Source organism: Phoxinus phoxinus (assembly GCF_949152265.1).
Source record: "Phoxinus phoxinus genome assembly, chromosome: 18".
Lineage (NCBI taxonomy): Eukaryota > Metazoa > Chordata > Actinopteri > Cypriniformes > Leuciscidae > Phoxinus > Phoxinus phoxinus.
Window position 1 is genome coordinate 17,838,661 of NC_136893.1, and position 27,005 is coordinate 17,865,665.

The window sequence follows — 27,005 nt, forward strand, 5'->3', positions numbered from 1 at the left end:
AAAAAGTCTTAAACGAGTTCTTGGCAGTTATCAAATGAAATGAGAAAATGACTTTTATTTTGAAACGTGAAGACGGAGGCTTGTTTTGGATGGACAGTCGTGGAAAAGTCTTCCACTATGTAAGTAGTGTTTAGTACCGTTTTACAATGTTTAGAAGAAGATTAATAAGAATAGTAGTATGTGTGTGAAGTGTTCACATAAACGTGTAATGTGAAGGAATGGCCGCAATTTTGTGAGGTCACTTGCGCTTCATTGGCAGCAGCATCCGTTTCCTCTCTTTCAAGTTTTCGCGGTAAATGAATGAAGCCATATGTGGATAAATTACCCATATTCATTCTTAAAGCTTTATCTTCCAAGTGCTGCCACTGAATTATCGACATACTAGATGTAACGAGGTCTTTATCTAAAGGGGCCTTCGTGCAAAAAGAAAACATATTTTCGGTTTGTAGCTTTCCTTTCAGAATTCAGTAATGTGTGGGTTACATGCAGATGCATCTATAAATTGGACTGACATGCTGCAAGCCACTTTCAGTCAAGTGAAGCACACCTGCTTAGGTATTTTTGTTTCCTGGTTAAATTTTTTTAATTGGATAGTTGTGTTGTCCCCGACTTCAAACTTTTTTTGAGTCGGGGTTCATTCTTAAGCTGGCTGGCAGGAGCTGCCACTGGCATGTCACGTGACCTGTCAGTGGCGGGCTGGCAGCTGCCAGTCTGATTCTGGCATGTCACGTGACCTGTCAGTGGCTGGCTAGTTGTCTGACTCTAGCAAGTTTCAGAAACCATTGCTTTTTGGCAGTTTTTGTGTTTTGTGTTCTTCCCTCTCTAGCTCATTTATCATGCATCTGTTGATATGATTATGCTCTTTTGCATAATTGGTGTTTTAAAGAATTTTATCCCATATAAACCAGTCAAATGGCCGTAATCAGACTGGTTGCTCGCTTTGCTGGACGCTCAATCCAGTTAGCCGCGGCGGAACTTCGTGTATAACGCGTTGCCTGATATTCTCACTCTAAGGAAAAACATTGTTTTCTTTATATGAATGTAATCGCATGCATTTACTTTTTAGGTATGAGTGATGTTTTAGATAATTTTATCCCAATCAATTAAACCAGTCAAATGGCCGTGATCAGACTGGTTGCTTACCGACGCTTTGCTGGGCGCTCAATCAGTCAGTCGCGGCTGGTAAGCAACCAGTCTGATCACGGCCATTTGACTGGTTTAATTGGGATAAAATTATCTAAAACTTCAATACTACCTAAAGAATAGATGCATGAGATTACATTCATAAAAATAAAACAATGTATTTCCTTACTGCGAGAGTGACAGACACGCAGTTCAGCCGCAGCTGAATGGGAGCGTCCAGCAAAGCGTCGGTAAGCAACCAGTTGATCACGGCCATTTGACTGGTTTAATTGGGATACAATTATCTAAAACATCACTCATACCTAAAGAATTGATACATAGGATTACATTCATAAAAAGAAAACAATGTATTTCCTTACAGCGAGAGTATCAGGCAACGCGTTATACACGTTGTTCAGCAGTGGCTGACTGGTTTTAGCGTCCAGCAAAGCGTCTGTAAGCAACCAGTGTGATCACGGCCATTTGACTGGTTTAATTGGGATACAATTCTCTAAAACTTTACTCATACCTAAAGAATATATGCATGAGATTACATTCATATAAAGAAAACTATGATTTTCCTTACAGCGAGAGTGACAGACAACGCGTTATACACGTAGTTTAGCCGCGGCTGACTGGATTGAGCGTCCAGCAAAGCGTCGGTAAGCTAAGACAGGTCACGTGACATGCCAGAATCAGACTGGCAGCTGCCAGCCAGCCACTGACAGGTCACATGACATGCCAGTGGCGGCTCCTGCCAGCCAGCTGAAGATTGAACCCCTGCTGCTTTTTTTTGTGTGTGAAGTTGTTTGTGATAGTCCTCCTTCGTCATCTTAATATCGAAGTCTGCATGGTGTGCAACTAGGGACCATTCCTAGGTTCAGTGTTCAGTAGTATTTATTGACATAATTCTCCTCTGAATATGTTTATGTAATTAATTAAAAGTTTTTTACACTTTTTGAGTCTTTTATAATGCATTTCTTTTAAAATAATTATGATGTGCAATGATCAACATTATTATTATCACCATATATTTGTTCCCCTTTTATAAAACCTGGAGCAGAAATTGTTGGTGAATGGACAAATCCTGAATACATTGTTCTGAAAACAACATGATCAGAGCCTGAAATGTGTAGGTGTTTACTTTTGAGTAAAACATTTTTTTGACTAAGCATATTAAAAAAGAAATATGGTCTTGTAAACATGATGCTATTTGTCATTCTTTTATTCATAGCTAAGAAGGGAGAACGTTCTTCAAGAATCAACAGTTCTGTATACAAACAGTCAAAGTGTCCATACCAGAGCATGAAGAATGCTAAAAAGAAATCAGATGAACCTTTCTCCTGCAGCCCGGCCACATTGTGTTTCATCAGAAAGTATTGCCCATCTACCTCAACTGATGCTGGATCAAACTGTACCAATAGCAATAACAGTCTTGTATTAGGCAAGAAATACCGGGAAGATTGTACAGCCTTCTGCAGTCAGACTCCATACTGCCTTTATTTATACCATGCTGTGGAGCTTGAGGATGAGAAGGAGACCAGTGTGGTCTTGTTGAGCTTTTTTGACAAGGCAACCGGGGAAAACAAGATCAGACTGCTTGATTTTCTTCATCTAAAGGAAGAGACTGCTGATGCTATCTGTACCTGCATCGTGGAGATGCTGAAGAAGTTCACAATACCTCTAATGAACATGGCAATATTTTATTCAAATTTCCCAGATCATGAACATCTTCTCGCTGGTCTAAAGCTGCTGAAACCTGGGATTGTGTCTTTATGTGGACTTACAGATATGACAGGACAAGCGTGTCATAATGGTTTCATGAAAATTGAGTTTTCTGGTCTGATTCTGAATCTCATCACAGAAATCTACAAACACTTTCCATCTTTCCCAGCTGCTCTACAAAACTTGCTTGAAGATGTTGAGGGGTCAAACTTCAATAATCTCCTGACGTCTCAATGCTCTCTATTCTGTAGAATAATCCAGAAAATGACTTTGGCTTGGTCAGACCTTGAGGAATACTTTGGATCTCAGGATACAGATGAAAAAGCAATCTGTCATCATCTCCGTGATCCTAAAATAAGACTCAATGTCCTCTTTCTTAGCCATGCTTTGCAGCCGCTTTGTGATTTTCAGGAGAGTTTTGACCGAGGTGTCGGCGTTACACAGCTGCTCCAAGATGCTTCTCAATTAGTGAGATGTTACACAGTGAGTTTCCTTAGACCAAAAGCAGCAGAGTTTTTTCTTAGGAGAGGAAAGACCTCGCTTGTACAGGACACAGTGGGACATTTACCTAGAGGAGAGGTTCAGGTTGGCAAACAGGCTGCTGATTTTCTCCTGCAATGCTCCGCTGAGTTGTCTGACTACTTGGAGACATTCCACAGTTCCATCATCTCCTTCTACACGACTGTTACTGTTGATATTGTTGAACGCTTACCCTTCCCAGAATCCACCCTGAGAAACTTCTCATTAGTGTTGAGTCCAGGAAAAAAGCTTGAGGTGACCGGCAAAGTCGTCCAAGATTTAGGTGTCTGTTTTGGGGTTTGCTCAAGCCCTGAGAATGTCAGCTTGCTCACTGATGAGTTTTTGGAGTATCAGTTCATTGATGAGGGTGACGCACACCCAGCTGACCAGTCAATGGAGCAGTACTGGAAGACAGAACTGAGGATTATGGGAAGGACATCTAGTTTTGGGAAAGTTATGATAAGCTTATTGGCCCTGCCAAAATCTTTGAAAAAAGAATTCATTTTTGAACAGGTGAGTCACTGAACTATGAAAAGCTTGAGAAACCAAATTTTCATTAACCAGATATCAGTGTGACACAATATTTCTCCAACAAGAGAGTTAATGAAAATGAGTTTAATTTGGATTAAGAGAACTATGATGAAATTTAAAGTATCTTGAACATGAACACCCACCTTACCTTGATTGCAACGTATTAGTCTACCATCTAGAACACCCTAGTGTCTTGACAGTGGGTTTTATACAAGCAAACATCTAAAATTTTGTTCGTATTTGTATGTGTTATTTTCTTTCTCAGATGTTTATTCAAACTTACAAACTCAATGCGAGTAAAATAGAGGACTGTGAGGAGAAAGACATGGCTGAGGACGATGTCACAGACAGCAGCTCATATAAAAGCGCTCCATCACATCTCAGCCCAGAGACTCAAAGGAGCATCACATCCGGTAAAGACATGTCGTTGTACCTTTGAAGCTGAAAAACTTGTTATAACATTAGAACTTGACGACTAACAAATGCGTTTGATTCTCAGATGTTATTGACTTGAGAGAAGTGGAAGACATTGTGGCAATGGAAGTGGAGGATATTGTGCCAGTCTCTTGTGATTCAGGCCCAGAAAGTCAAAATGACCAAAAAGGTTCTCTTTAAATATACCAGCTAGTGGCATTTTATAATTTCTGAAACTTTGCAACCTGGCCCAAATCAAACTTTACTTTTGTCCTTTGTGCTGCCAGGAGATCAGCCATATGTGTCCAGTGATGATGATGAGTACAGCAGCAGTGATGACAATTACAGCAGTAGTGATGATGATGTCGTGTGGACTAAGGTAAATATGTACTTGTTTGCAAAGTAGGGTGTTGTTTTGTTTTGGATATCTTGATTGAACACATTGCTTTCTCTGCCAGAAAAGAAAAGGAAGCATCTCAAATAACAATGAGAAAACAACCAGTCAATACCAGGTACCAACTTTAACATTTCTAAAATTGAAAGACTTGTATTAGTATGCATTGTAGTAAAAGCCGAAGTGTGTAATTTGTTTCTAAACCTCATCAAAAGGAATTGTAAAAAAATATTGTTTTCAATTCAAGCCTTCAAGTTTAAAAAAATGATACAAATGAACCATAAAAGTATTATAATGTGAAGGCCATTTGGTTCATCTGCTATATTCCAAGTTTTTTTTAAAGTCATGTGATGGCTTTATGTGAGGATTTATAGTCATATGATTGCTTTATATTAAGATGGGAAGAAGATTTATAAAATCACAGGCATCAGTAAAGTAACACTAAAGTATCACTTCATCTTTAAAGTAATCTAATTAGATCTTAGACTGTCTAATGACTGCTGCTTTTTTTAGGGCAATTACACAGTCGGTGAGATGGTTTGGGGGCCAATTGAGGGCTTTGGTCTTTGGCCTGGACTAGTTCAGATCTGGGACAGCAAGAGGCCTTATGGCTCCATACGTAAAGTGATTTTCTTTGGGAACAGGATGCTGTCAGAGGTACAAAAATGCAGAGTCTTGTGTGCAAATTTTGTGCTTTTATTTAGTCAACAAAAAAATCATGTTATATATTTTTTCCATTGCAGATCCAAGCTGACGATCTCCTGCCCTTCTTTTCATTTGCTACGTGCTTCTGTTCTAATTCCTTCGCTACAGTAGCGACATATAAAGATGCAATTTTCAATTCTCTGCAGGTAATGCAAATTTGATTTGGCTAGTATCATGTTTTTTAGCACTCTAACATCTATTTACCAGTGTGCAGATTGCAATTTGACAAATCAAACAAATTGTCCATGAAAGGACATACAAACAAACACTGGTAAACATGTACTGTAAGCAAGGTTTTTTTACAAAATATTCTCTAGGTGGCGTCCAGGCGCAGTAGAATGTTTTTTTCTCTCGAGACGGACTCTACGGATGAGCTGCTTAGAGTTATGTTGAACTGGGCCTTTGGAGGCTTTAAACCAACAGGTCCAGATGGACTTCGACCTCAATCCGAATACAGTGGTATGCAACAGATAAGCACTGAAGACACTCTTTGGACTGTAATGTAGAACTTTAAGTCTATGTTTCATATTCATTGTATTTGTCTTTTTTTGCTTCCTTAGAAGAGGTTTTTATGCCACGATCAGTGAATGGGAATGTTGGATCATCTCCGAACTACAGAAACTATCGAGAAAAATTATTTAAATTAACTGTATCTCTAAATAAACTCCCTGAATCGCTGGACATGCACAAAGGTTCGATAAACCTAAAAAAAACAGATGTTTACAGAAAATTAATGCATCCAAGATTGAATCATAGGTCCTTGCAGACTGCGAGGACACGCAGAGAACAGAATCGCACAAACTGGAATAAGCATCTAAATAACATAGAAAGTATGCAGGTCGAGTCCAGACAGAACAGCCAAAAAAGATGTATGTACACCATTTGATATTTATTATTGCTATTGAAAATTGTGATGGTAAACAAAAAAAGAATCCCATGTAACCTGGTGTTTATTGAAATGTTCTCACAGATCAAATGGTGCATGAATTTCTGGACAACAAGAGAAACATTGAAGGTGAGAAACCCTCTTTCTAGACATTGCAATAACTGTTGGTAATGATAATCCTAGTTTCACTGTTTTTTCCTCTAGAGTTCTGCTTATCATGTGGGAGTACATTCGTCGGAATCATCCACCCACTCTTCCAAGGCAGCCTGTGCTTGAAATGCAAGGTACAGTGTAATTACACAACTGTAGATGTTCCTCACGTCACACATTTGTAGTTTTCGAGGATATAGTCAGTGAATCTAGGGTTGTCTTAATTTTCATGCTGGCCCGTAGGACACCTGCATCTACTTAAAGACTTAGGTTATTTCAGCTACACCCATTAGTAAGGGTTGCATAAAATCACCTACATACTGTCAGTGACTGGCCTGCATAAAGCTAAAGTCCCTTTAAAGTCAGTGCCCTCAGCAACAATTTTGGTGAGTACAGCTCCTATCTGTTTGAATGAAAAAAAAAAAAGGAAATCTCTATTTGTCAATTTATTGTTTAGACCACATAATTTCAGCAATACAATCTCACAGTGGATTCATTAAGTTTGCTACTTTAACTCAAATAGCTGGTCCAACTAATTCTTATTCGCAGTAAACAACTAGGCAAATGCTCATTGAAATGATTGATTCTAATGTGAACAGCATTAAATAGCAAGTGAAGTGGGACTTTAACTACTCACTTATGCTCTTTTGTATAAATGATTAATTATCAAACATCTGTAATGAAACATTGCGTTAAAAGTCTTCACTTTTTGCTACAGCATTGTACTGTTCATCCGTGTTTAGTAATGCCACTACTTGTAACCGAATGATTTCAATTCTCACATGTAGTATAATTTCACGGAGACGCTGTACCGTTATGATGAAGATGGCTATCAGTCGTACTGTACCGTGTGCTGTTCTGGCATGGAGGTCATTCTGTGCGGCCATGACAGCTGTTGTCGGTGAGTGTGGTTGTGTTGATCACAAATTACTAAGGTAAAGCTGCACTATTTCTCAGTCACTAATCAAATAAGTAAATTCGTGACATTGATCATGTGACTGGTTTCACTCCCAAGCCCAAGTTTTTGCTAATGCTGGAGAACATGATCATCAGGTTGTACGCAAAATCTTGTAAAAAAATTAATGGTTTTAGAGTGCTGCTGTCATGAAAGCAAAAGGCGACATTCCAAATATTCTGAAGTTCAGGTTCCTTTTAAATGGAATTTTTGACTTGCTTTAAATTAAATCAGAAAAATGCATTGTAATCATTTTCACAAGTTTTGACCACCAATCTAATTTGGTCTCTTTTCTTTCTTTAGCTGCTACTGTGTGGACTGTCTGGATATCCTAGTGGGTGAGGGGACCTTCGACCGGCTGAAAAATGTGGACCCGTGGACCTGTTACCTGTGTGCACCTGAGAGCAGCTCTGGAGCCTTGAAGCCCAGGCATGACTGGAGCATCCGTGTGCAGGAATTCTTCGCCAACAACAGTGCCATGGAGTTTGTTAGTGCTTGTTTCATATAGTTCATCATATTATAAAAATATTATAAAAATATTGGAATATCTTCCTGATTTGTATTTGTATTGGTTTGACTTCTGATATTTGTCCTCCTCAGGAGCCCCATCGTGTTTACCCATCAATCCCTGCTACCCTGCGACGTCCAATCAGAGTCCTTTCCTTATTTGATGGTATAGCCACAGGTAACTTCTCATCTTCCTGGACCAGTTGTAGTTTAATTCATGTCTGTGTAAATCACAGTCTGTTCTTGTACTGGTCATGTGGTTCATTTAAATGCATTTTCCTGTTTCAGGATACCTCGTTCTGAGGGATCTTGGCTTCAAAGTGGAAAAATATGTGGCCTCAGAAATTGATGATGAATCGGTGATTGTCTCCATGGTCAACCATGATGGAAGAATCACTCATGTGGCTGATGTTAAGAACATTACAAAAGAGCATGTATGCAAGATAATATTGTTAATAATTGTTAAAACCTCTCAATATAAATGCACTGAGATTTTAATTACACGTTTGATGAAGAATATGTTCATTGTTTTTCTTTTTCATTGGTCAGATTGTGGAATGGGGTCCGTTTGATCTTCTGATTGGTGGAAGTCCATGTAATGACTTGTGCACAGCCAATCCTAGCCGAAAGGGCTTGTTTGGTAAGACATGTCTAATGCATGTTGCACACAAAATGAGAAGCACTTTCTTGATCTGGCAAACTATAATCTTCCTGGCTTTATGCAGCTTCATTGAGTCAGAAAACCCATGTTTGGCAACCTTTTTCCAATATTCAAGTCTAGATATTCAAAATGAACGCATGGTTCATGCATCAAATATGAGGATTTTGTCAAACTGCTGAGCAGTCTCAACACCTGGTCTCATGTCAAAACATATCATTTATTTAATCTAAGGTTCTCTTTACTCTGCAGACGGCACTGGGCGGCTCTTTTTCGAATATTATCGGCTTCTGAATGTTATGAAGCCGAAGGAGAACGACCCGCGGCCGTTCTTCTGGCTGTTTGAGAACGTGGTGTCAATGGAAACCAAGGTTAAATCTGACATTAGCCGCTTTCTGGAAGTAAGTGTAATTTTTGTTTTGTGGTATTGATGTTTGAACCCGTTACGTGTGTCAAATACCCTCTGCAGATTCTTGTAAATTTAAAAAATGTGGTCAACATGTTCAAATATTTTTCTCAAATCATGGCCTCGCATTTTCAGTGTTTTTTTTTCTCTTTCTAGTCACATGGTGTAATAAGCGTGTGTGTGTTTTTGTTTTGTTTTTTAGTGTAACCCTGTGCTTGTTGATGCTGTGAAAGTGAGTCCAGCTTACAGAGCAAGATATTTCTGGGGGAACATACCTGGCATGAACAGGTGAGTCTGTTATTCATATGACTATCACACCCACTTAAATAGTTTTTCACTGATAAATACAACTGTGTTAAGTATGTAATTATGATGATATACATTAAGGCCTGGTTTCACAGACAGCTTAGATTAACCCAGGATTGGGCCTTAGTTCAGTTAGGACGTTTAAGTAGCTTTTATAAATGGCCCTTAGAAAAAAAACTACTAGTAGAGATGTACCGATGTATCTGCCGTTTGTTTTAAAAACAGCCGATTATATCCTGTCAATCAAGGGTGCGGAAAAATGTGTCAGACTGCAACTCCCATTGTGTGTGAAGAAAATCACTCTTGTGCTGAATTTGGGGCAAGTTAATGTGACCATAACGCTTTAACAGGTAAAAAATAGCGACGTTAATGCAGGCTTTATTTGACCCTATGAATCACACATAGTTCAAGCCAGGGTTGCCAGATCTAAGGTTTTTGTTACTTCTGATAAGAAACCAAGTCTCAGCCTTCAAATTATGTACATTTTTATCATGAAATTCAAACAATAAATGGCGTTTTGACGCTCTCACTTTTACTCAGTGGTGTAGTCTACGTGATACGCAGGTATACGCCGTATACCCACTAGGAAATGCCAAGTATTCCCGTATACCCACTAAAAAAAGCGTGAGGATACGTAACAACTTCGTTTTGTGACAGAACTTTCACACTTTCATTCATAAATTCACCGCGTCTGTGTTTGCAATGGACACAGATCAAATCCCGTGAATATTAAAAACTCAAAGAGACTGCAGTTGTTCAACGCGTCTCTGGGAATGAGCGCTCAATGTGTGCTCTACTACACACACACACTGAAGCAAGCGCGTGCTTGTGTCAGCGCTTCACTGTAGCTATGAGGACATGATGATGTAGGCTACACATGACACATGAACTTCATCACAGAGCTGCTATGAGAGTCACTTCATGAGAATTTCACCATTTCATTTGATAAAACTATCGTCATTCATTCGTATCACACACACACAGAAACTGTAATGTCTTTACGACAACCTGTCAAAATAAAAGTTCGGTATAAACTCAAAGAAATTATGAAAAAAATTGCACAGTAAAATGTACTGTAAAATAATAATAATGATGAAATCTATTAAAACTTATTTTAAAAAGGAATATCACACAAGTTTTCATACATGTTTTAATTTAAACAGTAAACTTGCCAAAACAATAACACAATTTTCTTTCAAAAGCACCATTTCTAAAAGTAAATTTGTATTTGTGCCTATAATGTTTTTTTGGCGGAGTATACTCACTACAAAAAACTAGACTACACCACTGCTTTTACTCAGGACATGCTAGCTGCCAACAAAGGATTCCATTCATTATGCTATGCTAAGCTAAGCTAGCGGCGACCCTGCCAAACTAACAATGCATGCACTGAGACAAAAATGCATTTGCCCACCTTTCTAAATGTAGGAAAGACGGTGAATAAGCCCTATTTCAAAAAACGGTGGAGTGTTCCTTTAAATGTACCGTGACAGATCACTGTAGCGCCTCAGTTCAAGCAGCAGTGTGTGAACAATATCACTTAATGTTGCATTTATCTCAGGAAAGTTAACCAGTGTTCACTGTTCGTTAGTTAGCTATAAAAACACTAGAGAAGAGCTTATTTACTGTTAATTATATATGGATGTTTGAATACTTTTGCCATGAAGAAGTGTAAAAACTACCTTATGTACAAGTTGTATACAAGCATTTCAGCTTTTATTTAAGAGTGAATATTATATCTGGAAATAAATATCAGTTGAATATAATAGCTCGGTTGTTCATTTTAACCTCTAATATTATAGTGTACCAAATTAGAGGGTTCCCCCTGTATAATTTGCAGCATTATCTGGGATAGGTATTTTTTTCCTTAAGAAAAATCTAACTCGGCTACAGCCGATATCATTCTGAATAATCAGCTATCTGTATCGGCAGAGATATATGATGTTTTATTAACAAAGTTCGGGAGGAGCATGTTCAGATAAATTAACACAAGTGGAGAGCACTCAGCAATCAACGATAAGAGGTGGATACACTCAGCAGTCTCACCTCATCCCATTGACAGTTTTGCAGCATCCCTCCACCACCCCTTCTCTACGCTTCTAGTCCTAAGCACTTACATAGGGGGGAGTACTCTGGGTTCGGGCCGAACTCCAAGCTCGGAGCCCTCCCCCCGGACAGCACGCTAAATACGCATTAAACTTCACCCCCTCAAATTTTATGTAAGTGTGAACTCGTGAATTAGTATTGGTGCATCTCTAATTACTAGTGTGCATCTTGAGACAAAACAATAGCACTGACATATTTTAAGATATGTCAGTGCAAGTTGCTTTCATTTTAAACAGCTCAAACATGCATTTTAGTCTGGGACTAGCTTAAGCCTTGTCTGTGAAACTAGGGGTAAGTGTTTTATTCTGTTTTGACCAGACCAATCACAGCATCGCAGAAAGATAAACTCAGTCTTCAGGAATGTCTGGAGGCCGGCCGCACTGCAAAGGTTTGTCATGAGTTTCCAGCCAAAGATATTTGAATGATCCCATTACACTTAACTGTGTCAGTGTTGTCCATGTGAGTTCTGACGCCATGTAATCTACCATTTTGCAGTATGAAAAAGTTCGCACTATCACCACACGACCAAACATACAGAAACCAGGCGTCGATGACAGGCATTACCCCATCATCATGAATGGAAAAGATGACAGTCTGTGGATCACTGAATTGGAAAAGTAACTTACTTATTCTATCCTTTCAGTGTTAAGATCTTTTCGAATTCAGTCACAAATATGTATTTGATTCATGTTCATGCAGTCTTCACTTGCACTTTGACAGGATATTTGGATTTCCAAAGCATTACACAGACGTGAAAAATATGGGGCGTATGCAGAGGCAGAGAGTGCTGGGGAAGTCCTGGAGTGTTCCTGTCATAAGACATCTTTTAGCACCACTAAAGGATTACTTTGCTTGTGACTAAGTGAAGTTTATGGTGCACTTTTCATCTTTCTCTTTCAGAGTAAAAAGACTCAGGGAAACAGCAGTTTGTTCATTTGTATTATTTTACGTCTTTAAAAAGTAATAAACCTTGTAAATGTGTTTAGTGCTCTGTGAAGTGACAAGATGATAGACCTTGTGCAACTTTGTATTATTGAGAACTGAAATGAGGGTTGACCAGTGATCAAAATGAACTTCTCATTATCCAGGGAGAAATTTAATTTATTTGAGCTGGTTTCCCCCGGAATTTCTTTCTTGTGTTCTTTTTTCAGAGTATTTTTTTGTACTAAGCGTTGGTCTATTTATATTAAATATGTTAATTTAATCAATTAATGGAAATGGTCACTATGATGTCTAAGCCTATAACTAGATATAAACCTCTAACTGAGTTTAGAATGGAGTATCATAAAATGTCAGATAAGAGAAAAAAACAACAACAGAAAATTCACCAGGGGACTTCTTTTTTTTTTCTTTTTTTTACCTCAGTTTTATACATTATATCGGCTGGATTTTTTGCTAAAATCCTGGTTTTCTTTTGACACTAATATTAATGATTGTGCATTTCATTACAATCACCACAGAGTTAATAATAAAATAGTTCACTTATTCGGATGGTATTTTACAGTCTTAAAACAGGTTACTATGACATGAGAAGAGACTTTTATTTTGAAGTGTGATTGGTAGAGTCCTGTTTTGGATGGACAGCACCGTTGTACAACGGGATCAATGATTAGTTTACAATGTTTGTAGTAGAAGTAAAGCGCAGTAGCATGTGTGAAATGTTTACATAGTTAACAGTAGACCAGTTCATCTGTTGTTTAAACATGTTTCGTCAAGCTGTTAAGAAATTAGGTATCTATCATAATGTCAAAATTCGGTCACTGTCAACACTTATTACACGTGCTATGCTTTAAGAGTTCTTAATGAAGACGTTTAATTTAGAAGTCATGCTTTTGTTTGTTTCATCCCGTAACGTGTGTCATTATCAAAATGTTCGCAACTTAAAACAATGTTAGAAGTTTTGAGTTGAGACCAATTTTCTAAACTAAAACTGATGGTAAGTATTCGCATTCTGGAATGATTACTAATAAAATACAACTTTACTGTTTTTATTGTATTCATTGAAAGTTATTTATATCACAAAAGAATAATAACACCTGTGACATTCTTATCAAATATTATTTTCCAAAAAGACATAAATAGCATCTAAAATAAATACATTAAACCCAAGATTTTCAGCCTGGGGGCATGGGAAAATATGTGAAACCAACCAGTTCATGTTCTTATGTTGTCCTGACATTCCCAACAAATTATCTTTTGAATCATTATATAGTGTAATGTTTACGCTCTTCATGTTAGTATTTTTAGGTCCCTGGGTCGACTAATTCATATATTTAACAAAAAATGTGGAGAATAATAGTAAATCCTTTTGGAAGCATTTTTTAGATTAAAAATCAGAATAACTATCCAGACAATTATTTTGCATCTTAGCAGAGCTTTTGTGGAAGGAAAAAAACGTGTGGCTTATGAATTCAAGAAATTTACACAAAGATGGCTTTTTACTTTAAAGTATTTTATAGGAGGAACAAATTCACAATCGAAACTGCCCTTTTTTCTCTCTATTGGCATGCAAGTATCCTAACCCCCTCTGTAAATTTAATAGCATTTGTTATGAATTACAGATTCTTTGATGCCAGATGCTGGAAAGCAACTTGACAACAGCGATGTCCACAATTAAATGTATGGTGGTTGGAGATGGTGCCGTGGGTAAAACCTGCCTTTTGGTTTCATTTACAAACAAGTTCCCATCAGAACCGACAGTAAGGAATGGATTTTTTTTTTCAATTATGTATGCAGTACTATTGCTCTGATTGATGTTCCTCTCTACCAGCTTGAAAAAGAAAAATACAACCTTTGTACCCATTGTCAGTGATAATAACAGCTGAATAGACCGTTAAGTCCCATATGTTGCAATACTCATGGAAATAATCCTGTTAAGGTAGTGTCAATTCAGTTGCTTTGTCATGTTCTTTTTCAGGTGTTTGACAGCCAAGCTGTGACTGTAATGATTGGTGCTGAACCATATTCCATTAGACTGTTTGATGCTGCAGGTATATGATAATAATGCAATTAATGTATCAACTTATAATACAGTGTGGGGAATATTTTAAACAGATTTCATAGGAACACAATTTGCAAAACTCACAAACCTAAATATTTCAATATTTTGTAGGTCAGGATCAATTACGGCCCCTAAGCTATCCCCAAACAGATGTCTTCCTAGTTTGTTTCTCTGTAGTTTCTCTTTCCTCATTTGAAAATGTGAAAGAAAAGGTGAGTCTGTCTGTGATCTGTCAATAATGTGGAATCATTTATTTTTTGCTAACAACAATTCATTTAAAATGCAGTGGGTGCCTGAGATAACCTATTACTCCCCGAAAACCCCCTTTCTGCTGGTTGGAACGCAGATTGACCTAAGAGACGATCCTATAACTATTGCAAGGCTTGCAAAAAACAAACAAAAGCCAATCAACCCAGAGACCGCTCAAAAACTAGCCAAAGACTTAAAGGCTGTGAAATATGTTGAATGCTCTGCTCTAACGCAGGTGGGTATGCTTGTCGAGTATGTTCTGTTTCTACAGCCATGCTTTTGCTTCATTAGCATAACAAAGAGATTTCCTTTTTCCCTTCATTACAGAAAGGACTGAAGAACGTATTTGATGAGGCGATATTAACAGCTTTAGAGCCACGAGGGTCCCAGAAGACATGCAAATGTGTTATTTTATGAGCTGGACACGGCAACATGATCAAAGATGAATCCTGATTTTTTCTTTTTATCAGGAAAGTAACAATGGCTTTTACTCAACAGTTTTTCTCCCCATTATATACCATGGTGCCCATGTCACATAATTGGATATATGTGCAGTTTTTACACACACAACTCTCTTTTGTGATACTAAAACACTCTTCTTAACAAAAATGTCAGTATGGTAGGCCAGAGTGGGGTAAGATGTGCCATTTTTTATGTAAGTGGTCAAATAAGAAGAGAAATGTGAAGTAAATAGAAGTAGAATAGGCCAATTTATATGTGTGGATGTCTGTCATGAGTTGAATTTAGAAGATGGCATAGAGCCATATGAATATGACTTATTTAAAACAATGTACCACCATGTCCCACGGTAGGGGTAAGTTGTGATATGTCAAGTTGAGTTATTGGGTAATATGTGAGAAATTTGTATTTAAAAAAAATATATTTATACAGAAAGCTCTTGCTGCACATTATTCACACTTTAAGAAAATACACAAACCTGTATTTCAAAAAATATAGGTCTACATGGTTTTATACATTGCCACTTTACCAAAAAGTATGCAATATATTTTTAGACTAGGATAAACTTTGGGATTGAGGGGAAAATGGTCAAAAATCCCCTTTTCTCTTTTTTGTCAAACATGGCCCTTTAACATGTCTTTCCCACTGCTACATTTATATGTGCAATTATACATTAAATTAAATATTAACAATCTGGTCTTGTAGCCCAAGACTGGTTGCCCACTGAAATTAGGGTGTAACCCCAGCATCCTGGCCAAATTTGCCCATTAGCCTCTGTCATCATGGCTTCCTAATCATCCCCATATACTGATTGGCTTCATCACTCTGTCTCCTCTCCACCAGTAAGCTGGTGTGTGATGGGTGTTCTGGCGCACTATGGCTGTACACTGGTGGTGGTTGAGGAGATTCCCCCTTCTATGTAAAGCACTTTGAGTGCTGTGAAAAGCGCTATATAAATGTAACATTATTAGAGATAAACTCATGTTATGGAAACATGTCTCTTAATGAAGGCCCTCCTTAAAATCTGAGTCTCACTGCAACAATGTTTGGGAGATAAGGAGGAGGCATTGTTAATTAAGAAAGGCTTAATTAAATATGAACAGCTAAATGCTTATTTATACAGTATATTGTGCAAAAATAAATACAGAATGATTATGACAATCTTCAAATCATGTACAACAATTAGAGATGCACTTATTTTCTTAAGGCTTTTTTAAGCTCACCATTTCATAAAATAGCATTTCTCATAACAAAGGACAAATTCAAACAGAGTTGGGGTTCCCGAGTCCAGCTTGCACGTCACCGACTCTAAAGCATTTTTATTCGGACCTGCCTCTGACTTAAGCCTTTGGGACGCGAAATTTTTTTTCCGAGTGCAACTAATTCCAGCGCTGTCGTTGAAATTCGTGACTGTCAGTACTGCATCGTCACGAAAATCTATCATTTGCATGTGTTTTTAGGTCTTGAGGTTTAAACATTCAAGTGATTTTCAATTGTTCAAACTCAATAAGATGTGAAAGATAACTGAATTGGGTACTTGCACGCTGTCTGCATTTTCGTCTTTTCAGGTCCCAATACGCTGTTTCCATTCACTAAAGTTACATGATTAGTTACCAGTTGAATTTATATCGATGATACAGTCAAGTCATGCTCTATAGTTTTTCACATCAGAAATCAGAACATGTCGCAATACAGAAGTCAAGTCGGCCATAACTTCCATTAGCCTACATGGCAACTTTTAGTTTGCTCAGCAGGAAAACATGCTTAAAATAAGCCTAAGATATTGATTTAATGACATGGAGTAATATTTTGTTGGACTCGACACAGCTCTTATGGACTCGAATAAGGTGGACTCTAACCCAACATTGCAGGACAGATCTCCACGCTACTGTTAGTGACCCGTATTCCATAATGGCCTGCCCAGTACTGGGTATCCTTCCCACCGTGAGTGAAACGGATAAACCGAACTCCAGGTCCATAATCCTTAAAGACATGGGTCATCTGAAATAATTGTAAAAATATATATAGTGAGAATGACAGTTATTTACGGAAGAGGATTAGGGCCAGGCAATAATAAAAAAATAAAACCATCTCGAGATTAAAGTCATTATAATGCGAGATTAAACTCGTTAAAGTTCGAGAAAAAAAGTCGAAATACAATCTTGAGAATAAACTCATTAAATATCGAGAATAAAGTCGTTGTGTTGCGAGAAAAAACTCGTTAAATTTCAAGAAAAAAACTCAAAATACAATCTTGAGAATAAACTCATTAAATTTCGAGAATAAAGTCATTGTGTTTCGAGAAAAAAAGTCGAAATTAAATGTAGAGAATAACGCATTCGATCAGTGTTCATTGCATACTGATATCAACCTCATCGAGGTTTCGTGGTTTCCCAGGATACCATAAGACGCATTATTAATCGTTGTTGGTTGTGTACGCCTCCATCCACAGAATGTAACGACTGTAACCATATACAGCTAATACCAATGCTGTACGGTTTTAATTTATCATAGCTGTCCATATGCCAGAGTGCATTTGGGCCAGCGCAAGTGGCGTCTTCTCAAGCGTCTCTCCTTCGTCGTAATTCCACACCTTGAGCATCAACAAATAATGCGTATCCTGGGAAACCACGAAACCTCGATGAATTTCATGTTGGACAAAAGCGAGTACATCGCGTAAATTGGACTGATTTTTTCTTCTAAAAACACCTAGCCGACCTAGACCATGTTCTATCTTTGTTACTGCAAGAAAGTCAAAAGATGCCATGTCCTCTATCAGTAGGGAGTTTATTCTCACAATTACTTCGACTTTTTTCTCGAAATTTAACGAGTTTTTTTCTAGAAACAATAATTTTATTCTCGATATTTAATGAGTTTATTCTCGAGATTGTATTTCGACTTTTTACTCGAAATTTAAAGATTTTCTTTCTCGAAACACAACGACTTTATTCTCGAAATTTAACGAGTTTAATCTCGCATTATAATGACTTTAATCTCGAGATGGTTTTATTTTTTTATTGCCTGGCCCTAATCCTCTTCCGTAGTTATTTGATCAAATTTGATTGTTAATTTTATTTTCTTCTACTCACTTCACACCACTGCGTATCATTCCACTGTGGAAAGAAAACTGGTTCAGGCTCAAAGGTATAGATGCGTTTCTTCTTCTGATCAAGCAACTCCACACAGATCTGATATTCACAACCACAATCGCAGCGCTGGGCATACCTGCAGCAGACAAAACATTTGCAAATTATACTTTATCGGGTATAATAAATAAACCACTGGTACAGTAACATGACATGAGAGTTTGAGCAAATGCTCACCAGTCTGATATTTTGATATGAGGTTGCAGGTGATCCATGAAAGCACCACTATAACCTTCTTTCGTCAAATCGATCAGCTGCTGCTTCAAACATAACCTGAGGGCAAAGTTTACAGGTATCAAAGAAGGCTTCAGACTAATCTATTGTCATATTGGTTAAACTGAATGAAAATTGTATTTTAATGCAAATAATTTCAGTTTGAACTTTCAACTGAAGTACAGTCATATCAAACTTACCTGTAAGAGGTGACAAAGCATTTTGGAACTGTGTTTTTTGAGACTTCTACAGAATTATTTTCTACTGCCCAGGAGTCACCACCATTCTGTACAATCTTCCATCCATTGAACTCATCTAATCAGACCACCAGAGAGGAGAACGTTACATAAATGGAGCAAGTGACAGTGGCAAACGAATACTGTGTTAATGTTTTATTTGATTTTTTATTACAACACAAGTACCAGAGGTTCATATAAGCCTATAGATATAAGAGTCTTTGTAAATGATGAGTAAATCATTTTTTAGGACTTATTACTGTCAGTGGAGCACACGTCACCGTCTCGAGTGCAGGCAAGACAGAATAGAGTTCCGGAGCGATTTCAGTTTTATATGATTTGACAGTAACCACATACATGGATATAATATAATGATGCATGGAAAAGAAACTGTCGACAGTCTTAGTGAGTTTAATTTATACATTGATAGTTTGTGTGTTGTAATTGTATGATGCAAGTTTAGCACTGCTGCAGTACATTTTACAGTTTCCCCTGCATTATGTTGAATATTAGGGACAAGAAAATGTATTATTTGTCAAATTTGAACGACGTTTTAGTAATGTATGACAGTATGAGTGAGATTCATTTGTTGATTGATCGATCGTTAATCTATAGTTAATGATTTAATCCACTGAGCACTGCTGTGGTAATATAACAACACTCTCCAACTGCATAATGTTACTTTTAATTATTTTAAGCCTAATTCCAAGTCAAATTATAATGATATCTTAGTTTTATATATCACTTAAGATGTACAGTAGACGTGCAGTCTACCAATAACATTAGAGCGACAGCACTGGGAACGCCCACAAGCGTCTCACACTACAGAGACTAGCGACAGACAGCGACAAAGTAGCTGGCGGTGTGAACGGGGCTTAACAGTTTGGAACATGTTAATACGAAAATAGATTTTTTGAGGAATATCAATACAGTGCTGCCTTGCAAACACTGCAATATTCCAGGTCTGTGTTTCCAAAAAAGCATCGTAAGCCTACAGATTGCAAAAACCATTGGTCTCTATGATCAGCTTAAGTTGACGATGCTTCTGGGAAACAGCCCAGAATATGAAGTGCACTGGTTTATTAAAACATTACTTATTTTCAGTCCAGTGGCTCACCTTCTGCTCTGGGATTCTTGAGCAAGTTTCGTCGTTGCTTAGTTAAAAAGTAAAACAGGCGCCAGTCCTCTGGGTGTCTGGAAGCATCACAGGGCTGGATCCCCTCTCTCCGACAGCGCTCTCTCCAGTGTGCAGCACTGTCCACCAGCTCCTTCCACTCATGACACACCAGCCGACCGACTCGCACCACCTGATGTTCAGGCAGGTTCAGTAGGATCTCCTCAACCACAGCTAGAGGGACATCTGGCTGCAGAACTGTGCACTGACAGAGGAAGAAAGATTACCTTTCAGTTTAGATCCAGCTGTGGTACATGGTTGCTGTTAGTTGGTCCGAGCTGATCATTGCTATTTGCTACCATGTTCCACCCAGAACATTTTAAGATGGTATGACCATCTGGTTTATTGCTGGTCCACAATGATTGACTTATCATAAGGCAAGTCAGTCAATTTCAACATTGCTAAGTTATAATATGATGTTAATTCTCTATAGCAACTGGCTTTAACTGAACAAAAAACTCAAAAACTTACTGAGTCTGATCTGGGTTCAAAGTTCCTCGAAGTCACATGAATGTTCCCGCTCTGTGAATGACCCATTCTTGATTTTGTATATGACATTTGATATCTATAAGTCACTTTTGCGCGTCTGGACCTACTTGTAAAAGAAGTTAACGTTACATTTCAAAGTCTGACAATGTTACAGAAAAAAAAGACAACGCAAATAATAGTAGCTAAGTTACCTTCGCATTATTTATGTCAGACCGATCTTCTAACCAGCGATAACGACTGTTTATTGCAGCAGGACACTTCTGGAAAACTGAAATATATCTGGCAGACGACTCGCTACCGGCTGACGCTGTCAGAGCTGATCCGTTATATATACTTCTTTCCAGTTTAGATATCTCCTTATTAGTCACACGTAACAAGTTAGCAGCATTCTAGACTTCAAACGCCGCTGAATCAGTATGATCCTTATACCGGTAAACACGTGTTTATCGAGATTCCAAATCGAAAGTTCTATTACCGTAAACGTCACGCCAACAACTGTGACGAATGCATACGGGTCGGGTTCTCGGTGTCTGCGGAACAAAAAAGGGCGTTCTCTATTTGGGGGCGTTTTCTAACGGGCGGGGGTGGGGGCGATTCTTGGATATGAATGTAACTGTACGTTCACACACCGCCGCCGGCGAGAGCGGCAAAATCAGCTCTAAGTGGATTGTTGTAAACTGGTGTAAACTTGATTTGTGTGAATTTGCTAGCTGAGTGATTCTATAATTGCAGGTACATTTGGTGTACACATGTAAAAAAGTATTTTTATTTTCATTATTTTAAGAATTTGTTACTCATTGTCATGGATTACATGATGTTACAGGCCATTGGCTACCAATATAATATTTTCAGTAAAAAGCATCTTATAATACAGCTGAAAATCATGATTTCTTGTTGTCCCAATTAGTCTGTGTATTTTTTCCATCATTGTAGGCTATCATTGTCTAATCAAAATGTTGTATTTAACTTTTCTTTAGGTATTATTTCGTTTATTGTGTTTATAAAATCCCTAAATAGTAATTTTCCTAATTCTACAATGATTCATTCTGATAAGATCTGAAATACTGAAAGGTGTGCTTTCTATGAGAAAATATTTTAATAAAAAATGTTTGTTGTTTTAAAACAAAAAGGCTGAATCTTTTCATTAATGTTGATTTTTGATACATTATTTGATAAGAATATTTGGTTTATTGGAAGATGAATGAAAAGATCCATGTTTGTACATGCTTTGTACCCCTTAACCCCAATTTATTGGTGTGTTTGATTTACTATTTATTTATTTGTACTTACTATAAATGCATTTTATGTTGATGAATATACATAAAATAAACTATCATAAAAATACCAGGAATGATTGCGTTGCTGATTGCGTCATTTCTCCATACATTTATTTAAAATATTTTATTCTACATCGGTTCGTTTTTTATCGTCATGGGGGCGCCATCTCATTGGACACTTGCAGTTGCAGAATATTAATCATTTGTGACAAGTACTATTGTAAATATGGTATTTCACTATGGCATCAATGATCAGGAACATTTGCAAAAGATTGCAATTGGCTTTGGTGTCCTAACTTTTCAACATTTTGATGTACCAACCAGGACACGAGAAAGCGGAGACTTCACTGAAGAGGATTATGAATAACCTAACATCTGGAGTAGCCTATAGAAGACTGAGTTGTTTGTCACTTCAGATACTGACTTGATTGAAGTTTAATTTGCCTTTAGATATTATTTTTTACAATTGCTATATAGACACATTCCTATATACTTGGGACACTTTTCAAAACTCTTCACACAACATCAGTCTGTGGGCAAAACTGTGGATCATTTGCTTTGGCACAAAATGCATTCAATGACTACTTGACATGAGGGTCTTTCTTCTCAAGTCAACCATATATTTCCCCAGCTCAAATGTTAGATTTTGTTAATATTTTTTTCTGAAGACAAACATTATGAAAGCCAAAATATTAATCCACTATTTTGTAGAGGGGGACAACATTACAAATTTCATCTGAGATTTGGAGCCAACGAGGGAGTAAAAAATTACTTTAGAAAGAGGGCAGCATCATTTATTTTAATTTTACACAAAGATTGATATAGGTTGATAGTTAGATCTGTTAAATTTCGCTATCTTTGTTGCATTATATGGTAACAGTGACAAACATTTTTTTGCTTGAAGTTTTTTTGCTTGAAGTTTGGTATCTTAATTCATGAAGGCCCTATATGGTTTAATTCCAGAGATATTGGGATCGTAATGTGGCTTCATGAGTAAATTGTTAAACATTTTCAATGGTCAAAAACCAAATGTTGGTCACTTTTCATACAGCTGATACTTTTTCTTTTGAAGAGGAATATCTGAATAACAAATGGCTCTGCAGTGAGGGTGGGAGAGGGAGGCTGGGCGCGATCACTGATGACGAATCACTATTCATACAGGATGATGACTCCGGCATTATACTGGGCTGAATCAGCGACAACAGTACAGATAGCTCAGGGTGGGAGGCAGTATCCCTGTCTATTAGCCAGTCCTTAGTCTCAAGCTCCACAAAAACTCCCACAGTACGATGGTTGCTGGTTCACACCCCTGGTCAGACTCACATTGGGGCTTCGGCATCCGCAGTGCTCCGTCCTCCCTCCGGCTCACTCGCACAAATTCGACCACAACAAATTCTAACTCGCTCTTTGTCAAAAAATGCGCAATCTGGAACCCTGTAGTGATCACATCGGCGCCTCCATATTAGCCTGTCATGCAGTAGACTATGGTATAAGCGCAATGCTTTTTAGTTTCCACACGCAGTCCACAAACACTTGAAAATACGCACATTTAATACAGACATTATAGCCTACATCATATGTAATATAGAGCGGCCCGCTCATTTTAAGATGCCCATCCACATTAAAATTCAGGGTACGCCACTGTTATAGTCAAATTCGTATCAGTAATGATATGGTCACATTTCTAATAAGAAAAGAACATAATATGCAACCAAGGCCAAATTATGACAGAGATAAAATATTAATTCATTACATTAGTAATTGTTATAGATCTTAGTGAAACTTACTATAAAGAGATTATGTCACAGGTCGGGGCAGGCCAAGGCAGACTGCACCCACCCCTGGAAACCGGGAACCACCTCGAGGAACGTGTCAAGGACCAGACAGACAAGGGAATAAAATGACAGTATTTTATTATATTAAAAGTGGTCAATTGGATAAGTCCTAATTAAAATCTTCTTCTTGCCGCCAGGGCAGTTCAGGCGTCGCTAGACCTCCTGGGACGGGAGGGGAGGAACGATCGTGGCGGGCCGGGGGCTCGTTGAAGGGGGGATCAGGGGAAATCCTCACGCCGTCCAGGTAGGCCACCAGGTAAGTATGCCAGTGTGGGGGCGGGCGAGTCACTGGAACGATATGGCAAGGTTTAACTGCTCGACAGTATGTGAACACTCAGCTGGGGTACCTTCTTTCTTCCCGATGAGGGCCGATACTTCCAATGGAGGACGTGTGGAGACCACCAGACGGGGAGGACACTTTAAGCGAACCCCTTGGCTGAGCACTGGAACAGTACAATAAGGTTTGGCTGTTCAACAGTGTATTAAACTTTCAACTGGAATACCTCTCTCTCTCCTCCTGAACAGGGCACAGGCTCCAAGGAGGCGTATGGGGGCCACCAGGCGGGGAGGACGCTTTGAACGACACGCTCCACTCGGCTGAGCACTGGAACGGTACAGTAAGGTTTGGCTGTTCAACAGTGTATTAAACTTTCAACTGAAATACCTCTCTTCTTCGTGAACAGGGCAAAGGCTTCCAATAGGGGCATGTGGAGACCACCAGACAGGGAGGACACTTGGGGCGAAACGCTTCACTGGGCTGAGCACTGGAACAGTACAGCACGGTCTTAACAGTTCAACAGCACATACAACATTCAGCCGAATTACCTTCTCTTCTTCTGAACAGAGCGGAGGCTTCCAATAGGGGTGTGTGAAGACCACCAGGCGGGGAGGACACTTGAGCGAAACACTTCCCTTGGCGGAGCACTAGAACAACACAGCACGGTTCTACAATTCAACGATATATGAAGCACTCGGCATTAACGGAGCCGGTCTTCTTAAAGCAGGAAGTTGGGCGCTGGCTTTGTCAAAAACCCTTCTTTAGAGACAGCGGGTGGAAGACTGTAGGAGGAGAGTACACGGCAGACTTCTATTACTTCTTCACACAACAATTTCACTTCACAGCACAAACCGTGTGAATCATCACTTCAGACACTGCAATTCCACTCGCATTCGGGCCAGCACTCACCCACCGGTCTTTCTTCCACCAGATCGAATCTCGCCTTGGTCAGGGTTTGACTTCGCTCCCGGAAAAGCAGAGGAACGGTGCAGCGACCATCACATTCGGCAAGGAGAGGACAGAAGTTGGAGTCAGATCAACAATTCACTCGGTGTAATAGTTCACTCGTGCCGCACACTTTCCAAACTCTCACCACCACTTCAGTGTTAGTGCATATAAACAACGGATCCAATACTCATCACTTGCGTCCTTCCCACTGCTGACGATGTTCTTTAGATCTTCGCTGACAAATCCTTCACTCCTTCTCTTCTCTTCTCTTCTCTTCTCTTCTCTTCTCTTCTCTTCTCTTCTCTTCTCTTCTCTTCTCTTCTCTTCCTCGGTTCCAATCTTCACCACTCCACAGCCCAGCCTCAATAAAAAGAACAAACCGCTGACAAACGGAGAACCACACCACAGTCTGTGTTCTCTCTGCTTTTAAAGCCCCATCTGAACATGTGTTCCTCTCACAGCGTTCCCTGTAATTGCCCCACACCTGCTGTCACTCAGGCAATTTGCCTCGCTGCCATGGCAACAGATTCGCAGTGCATAGGAACGGATGTTTACTGGAATAGGCCCTATGCACAGCTGCACTACTTCCTGAACTTAAGCAGGGTCCTTTGTTTCCTGTCTGCCAGGATTGGCCAAACTGATTAATCCAGGTGTGTCTGATTATTGTTGTTGGTCAGACACACCTGGATTAATCAGTTTGGCCAATCCTGGCAGACAGGAAACAAAGGACCCTGCTTAAGTTCAGGAAGTAGTGCAGCTGTGCATAGGGCCTATATCCTAATTAAACTGCATTCACTCAGATCTTAGTACCGTCCTGGTTTTCGTCACCCCGTGACAATTACTATACCTTTCCTTGTGGTTCTTGAAATGTCGAATTTTTGCGTTGCATATATTTTGCATCTGGCAAATATTTTTTTATTGGCACGGTCCAGTTCAAAGCCAAACGAGACTATTTGTGGAGCTCGACTACTGTCTGTCATGTTTGGCGCGGTTTGAATTGTGCAGCGTTAAGGCACAGACGCTGGTGCTGACGTCACATTAATAATTATTTTTTTAATATATTTTATTGCTGTTTGTTTATTATAAGTTCAAGTTTATAAGTATTATAAGTTATCATTGTCGAGTCTTCCACTTCAAGTCAAGTCTCAAGTAACTTGTTCTCAAGTCAAAGTCAAGTCAAATCATTTTTATACTTTAATCAAGCAAGTCGCAAGTCCTGAAAATTGTGACTCGAGTCAAGTCATGTGACTCGAGTCCCCCACCTCTGATGATTCTAGAATGATTTACTAGTTTACCATGATTTACCACGTTTTTACCATAACTCTAGCATGATGTACCAAAGTTGACCATGATTTAGTCAAAAGAGCCAAGCCCCATCTCTAGACGATGTTTTGATGCAGATATACGTCTTGCTAAATGGTTGCTAGGGTACTCTGTTTGGTTGCTATGGAGTTGCTTGGCAGCTGCCAATGATGAAACTCCAAAGGCTTCTTGTCACTGTAAGAAAAAAATGATGTGGAAGTCGAAGATCTCAAAAAGGAAGTTTATTACATCATAGCAGTGGCAAGGTACACGAAGCACCTTGGGTTCACCGGCGTCAGAATGAACCCAGAACATCCCAAATCCGAAACCTTTTATCCTGGTCTTAATGTAAAAGAAGTTGCTCTTGTTGCAACAGCTGTGGTCTGTATGTTAATTAAGTTGAGACCCCATGGTCTGAGAAGATTCTCTGTGTCCCACATCTTTGATGTTCTTTCAAATAAGCATGGTCAAAGGTTAAGGTGATAAGATTGAAGTCCCTGTAATCAAGATGGTTCTCGATTGCCCGCTGTCGCTCCCACGCTATAGGTGACAACTGTGACTCTGTGATACGATTTAAATATTACTGAGATTGGAAAGAATTGTCTCTATGATAAATAAGCTCTTTTAAGTGAAGGAACATTTATATATATTGTGGCGAGCAGGACGAGGTCGAGGGACGTGAGAGCGGCGCGAGACCGGTGGCGTGATTACTGATGAGCGACACCTGCGCGACGCACCGGTCTCGTATCTCTCACGGAGGAGCGGAGGCATATAGGAGGAGCGACGACAGTGAAGAACGAGAGAGGACAGGCCTGTGTTTGTGTTGTGTTTCTGTAGCCAGCAGTCGTCCGCGAGGGACTGCTGGCTTATACTTTCATTTTGTATTTGTTTATTTATTTATTAAAAGTTGTTGAATGTTCGCCGGTTCCCGCCTCCTTCTTCCCATAACATCCAACCTTGTTACACTGGTGCCGAAACCCGGGAAGAAGGAGGAACGTGCTGTCAAGGAGCCCTC

General features: G+C 38.9%; 3 protein-coding genes across 9 annotated transcripts; 2 read left to right on the plus strand and 1 right to left on the minus strand.

The window, feature by feature from the left end:
• Positions 1 to 26: 26 nt before the first annotated feature.
• Positions 27 to 12,924, plus strand: dnmt3bb.3 (DNA (cytosine-5-)-methyltransferase beta, duplicate b.3). 2 transcript variants are annotated; one of them, XM_079587785.1, is made up of 23 exons: positions 27 to 119; positions 2,186 to 2,254; positions 2,357 to 3,879; positions 4,163 to 4,310; positions 4,397 to 4,501; positions 4,599 to 4,690; positions 4,770 to 4,823; positions 5,219 to 5,362; positions 5,449 to 5,556; positions 5,728 to 5,869; positions 5,971 to 6,279; positions 6,381 to 6,425; positions 6,501 to 6,580; positions 7,235 to 7,347; positions 7,705 to 7,888; positions 8,002 to 8,086; positions 8,197 to 8,342; positions 8,458 to 8,548; positions 8,819 to 8,967; positions 9,175 to 9,260; positions 11,703 to 11,772; positions 11,880 to 12,001; positions 12,105 to 12,924. In XM_079587785.1, exons 2-23 carry the CDS (start codon positions 2,251 to 2,253, stop codon positions 12,244 to 12,246), a joined length of 3,942 nt encoding a protein of 1,313 aa, XP_079443911.1. In that variant the 5' UTR covers positions 27 to 119; positions 2,186 to 2,250; the 3' UTR covers positions 12,247 to 12,924. The 2 variants fall into 2 exon arrangements, with proteins under 2 accessions (XP_079443911.1, XP_079443912.1); XM_079587786.1 differs by lacking the exon at positions 27 to 119 and adding an exon at positions 149 to 555.
• On the plus strand, positions 12,898 to 15,099 carry cdc42l2 (cell division cycle 42 like 2; the record flags this gene model as incomplete). Of its 5 annotated transcripts, none has more annotated exons than XM_079587794.1 (6): positions 12,898 to 13,320; positions 13,946 to 14,083; positions 14,302 to 14,374; positions 14,497 to 14,597; positions 14,672 to 14,869; positions 14,962 to 15,099. In XM_079587794.1, the coding sequence occupies exons 2-6, from the start codon at positions 13,961 to 13,963 to the stop codon at positions 15,049 to 15,051; spliced, it is 585 nt and encodes a 194-aa protein (XP_079443920.1). In that variant the 5' UTR covers positions 12,898 to 13,320; positions 13,946 to 13,960. The 5 variants fall into 5 exon arrangements, with proteins under 5 accessions (XP_079443920.1, XP_079443921.1, XP_079443922.1 ...); XM_079587795.1 differs by having other exon boundaries at positions 12,932 to 13,115; XM_079587796.1 differs by having other exon boundaries at positions 12,939 to 13,320; positions 14,732 to 14,869.
• Positions 15,100 to 15,985: 886 nt separating this feature from the next.
• LOC306985488 (F-box only protein 6-like) lies at positions 15,986 to 20,937 on the minus strand. Of its 2 annotated transcripts, none has more exons than XM_079587789.1 (7): positions 20,543 to 20,937; positions 20,334 to 20,457; positions 19,806 to 20,067; positions 18,653 to 18,767; positions 18,417 to 18,512; positions 18,183 to 18,318; positions 15,986 to 17,094 (listed from the first exon to the last, which is right to left on the minus strand). In XM_079587789.1, exons 1-7 carry the CDS (start codon positions 20,548 to 20,550, stop codon positions 16,948 to 16,950), a joined length of 888 nt encoding a protein of 295 aa, XP_079443915.1. In that variant the 5' UTR covers positions 20,551 to 20,937; the 3' UTR covers positions 15,986 to 16,947. The 2 variants fall into 2 exon arrangements, with proteins under 2 accessions (XP_079443915.1, XP_079443916.1); XM_079587790.1 differs by having other exon boundaries at positions 20,334 to 20,454; positions 20,543 to 20,886.
• Positions 20,938 to 27,005: the final 6,068 nt, after the last annotated feature.

Coding starts and splice junctions, on each gene's coding strand:
- dnmt3bb.3 (XM_079587785.1), top strand. Junction 9,261..11,702: donor AACATACCTGGCATGAACAG/GTGAGTCTGTTA, acceptor TGTTTTGACCAG/ACCAATCACAGCATCGCAGA. Junction 12,002..12,104: donor TGGATCACTGAATTGGAAAA/GTAACTTACTTA, acceptor GCACTTTGACAG/GATATTTGGATTTCCAAAGC.
- LOC306985488 (XM_079587789.1), bottom strand. Junction 18,513..18,652: donor TGCTTTGTCACCTCTTACAG/GTAAGTTTGATA, acceptor CTTTGCCCTCAG/GTTATGTTTGAAGCAGCAGC. Junction 17,095..18,182: donor ATGATACGCAGTGGTGTGAA/GTGAGTAGAAGA, acceptor CAATTATTTCAG/ATGACCCATGTCTTTAAGGA.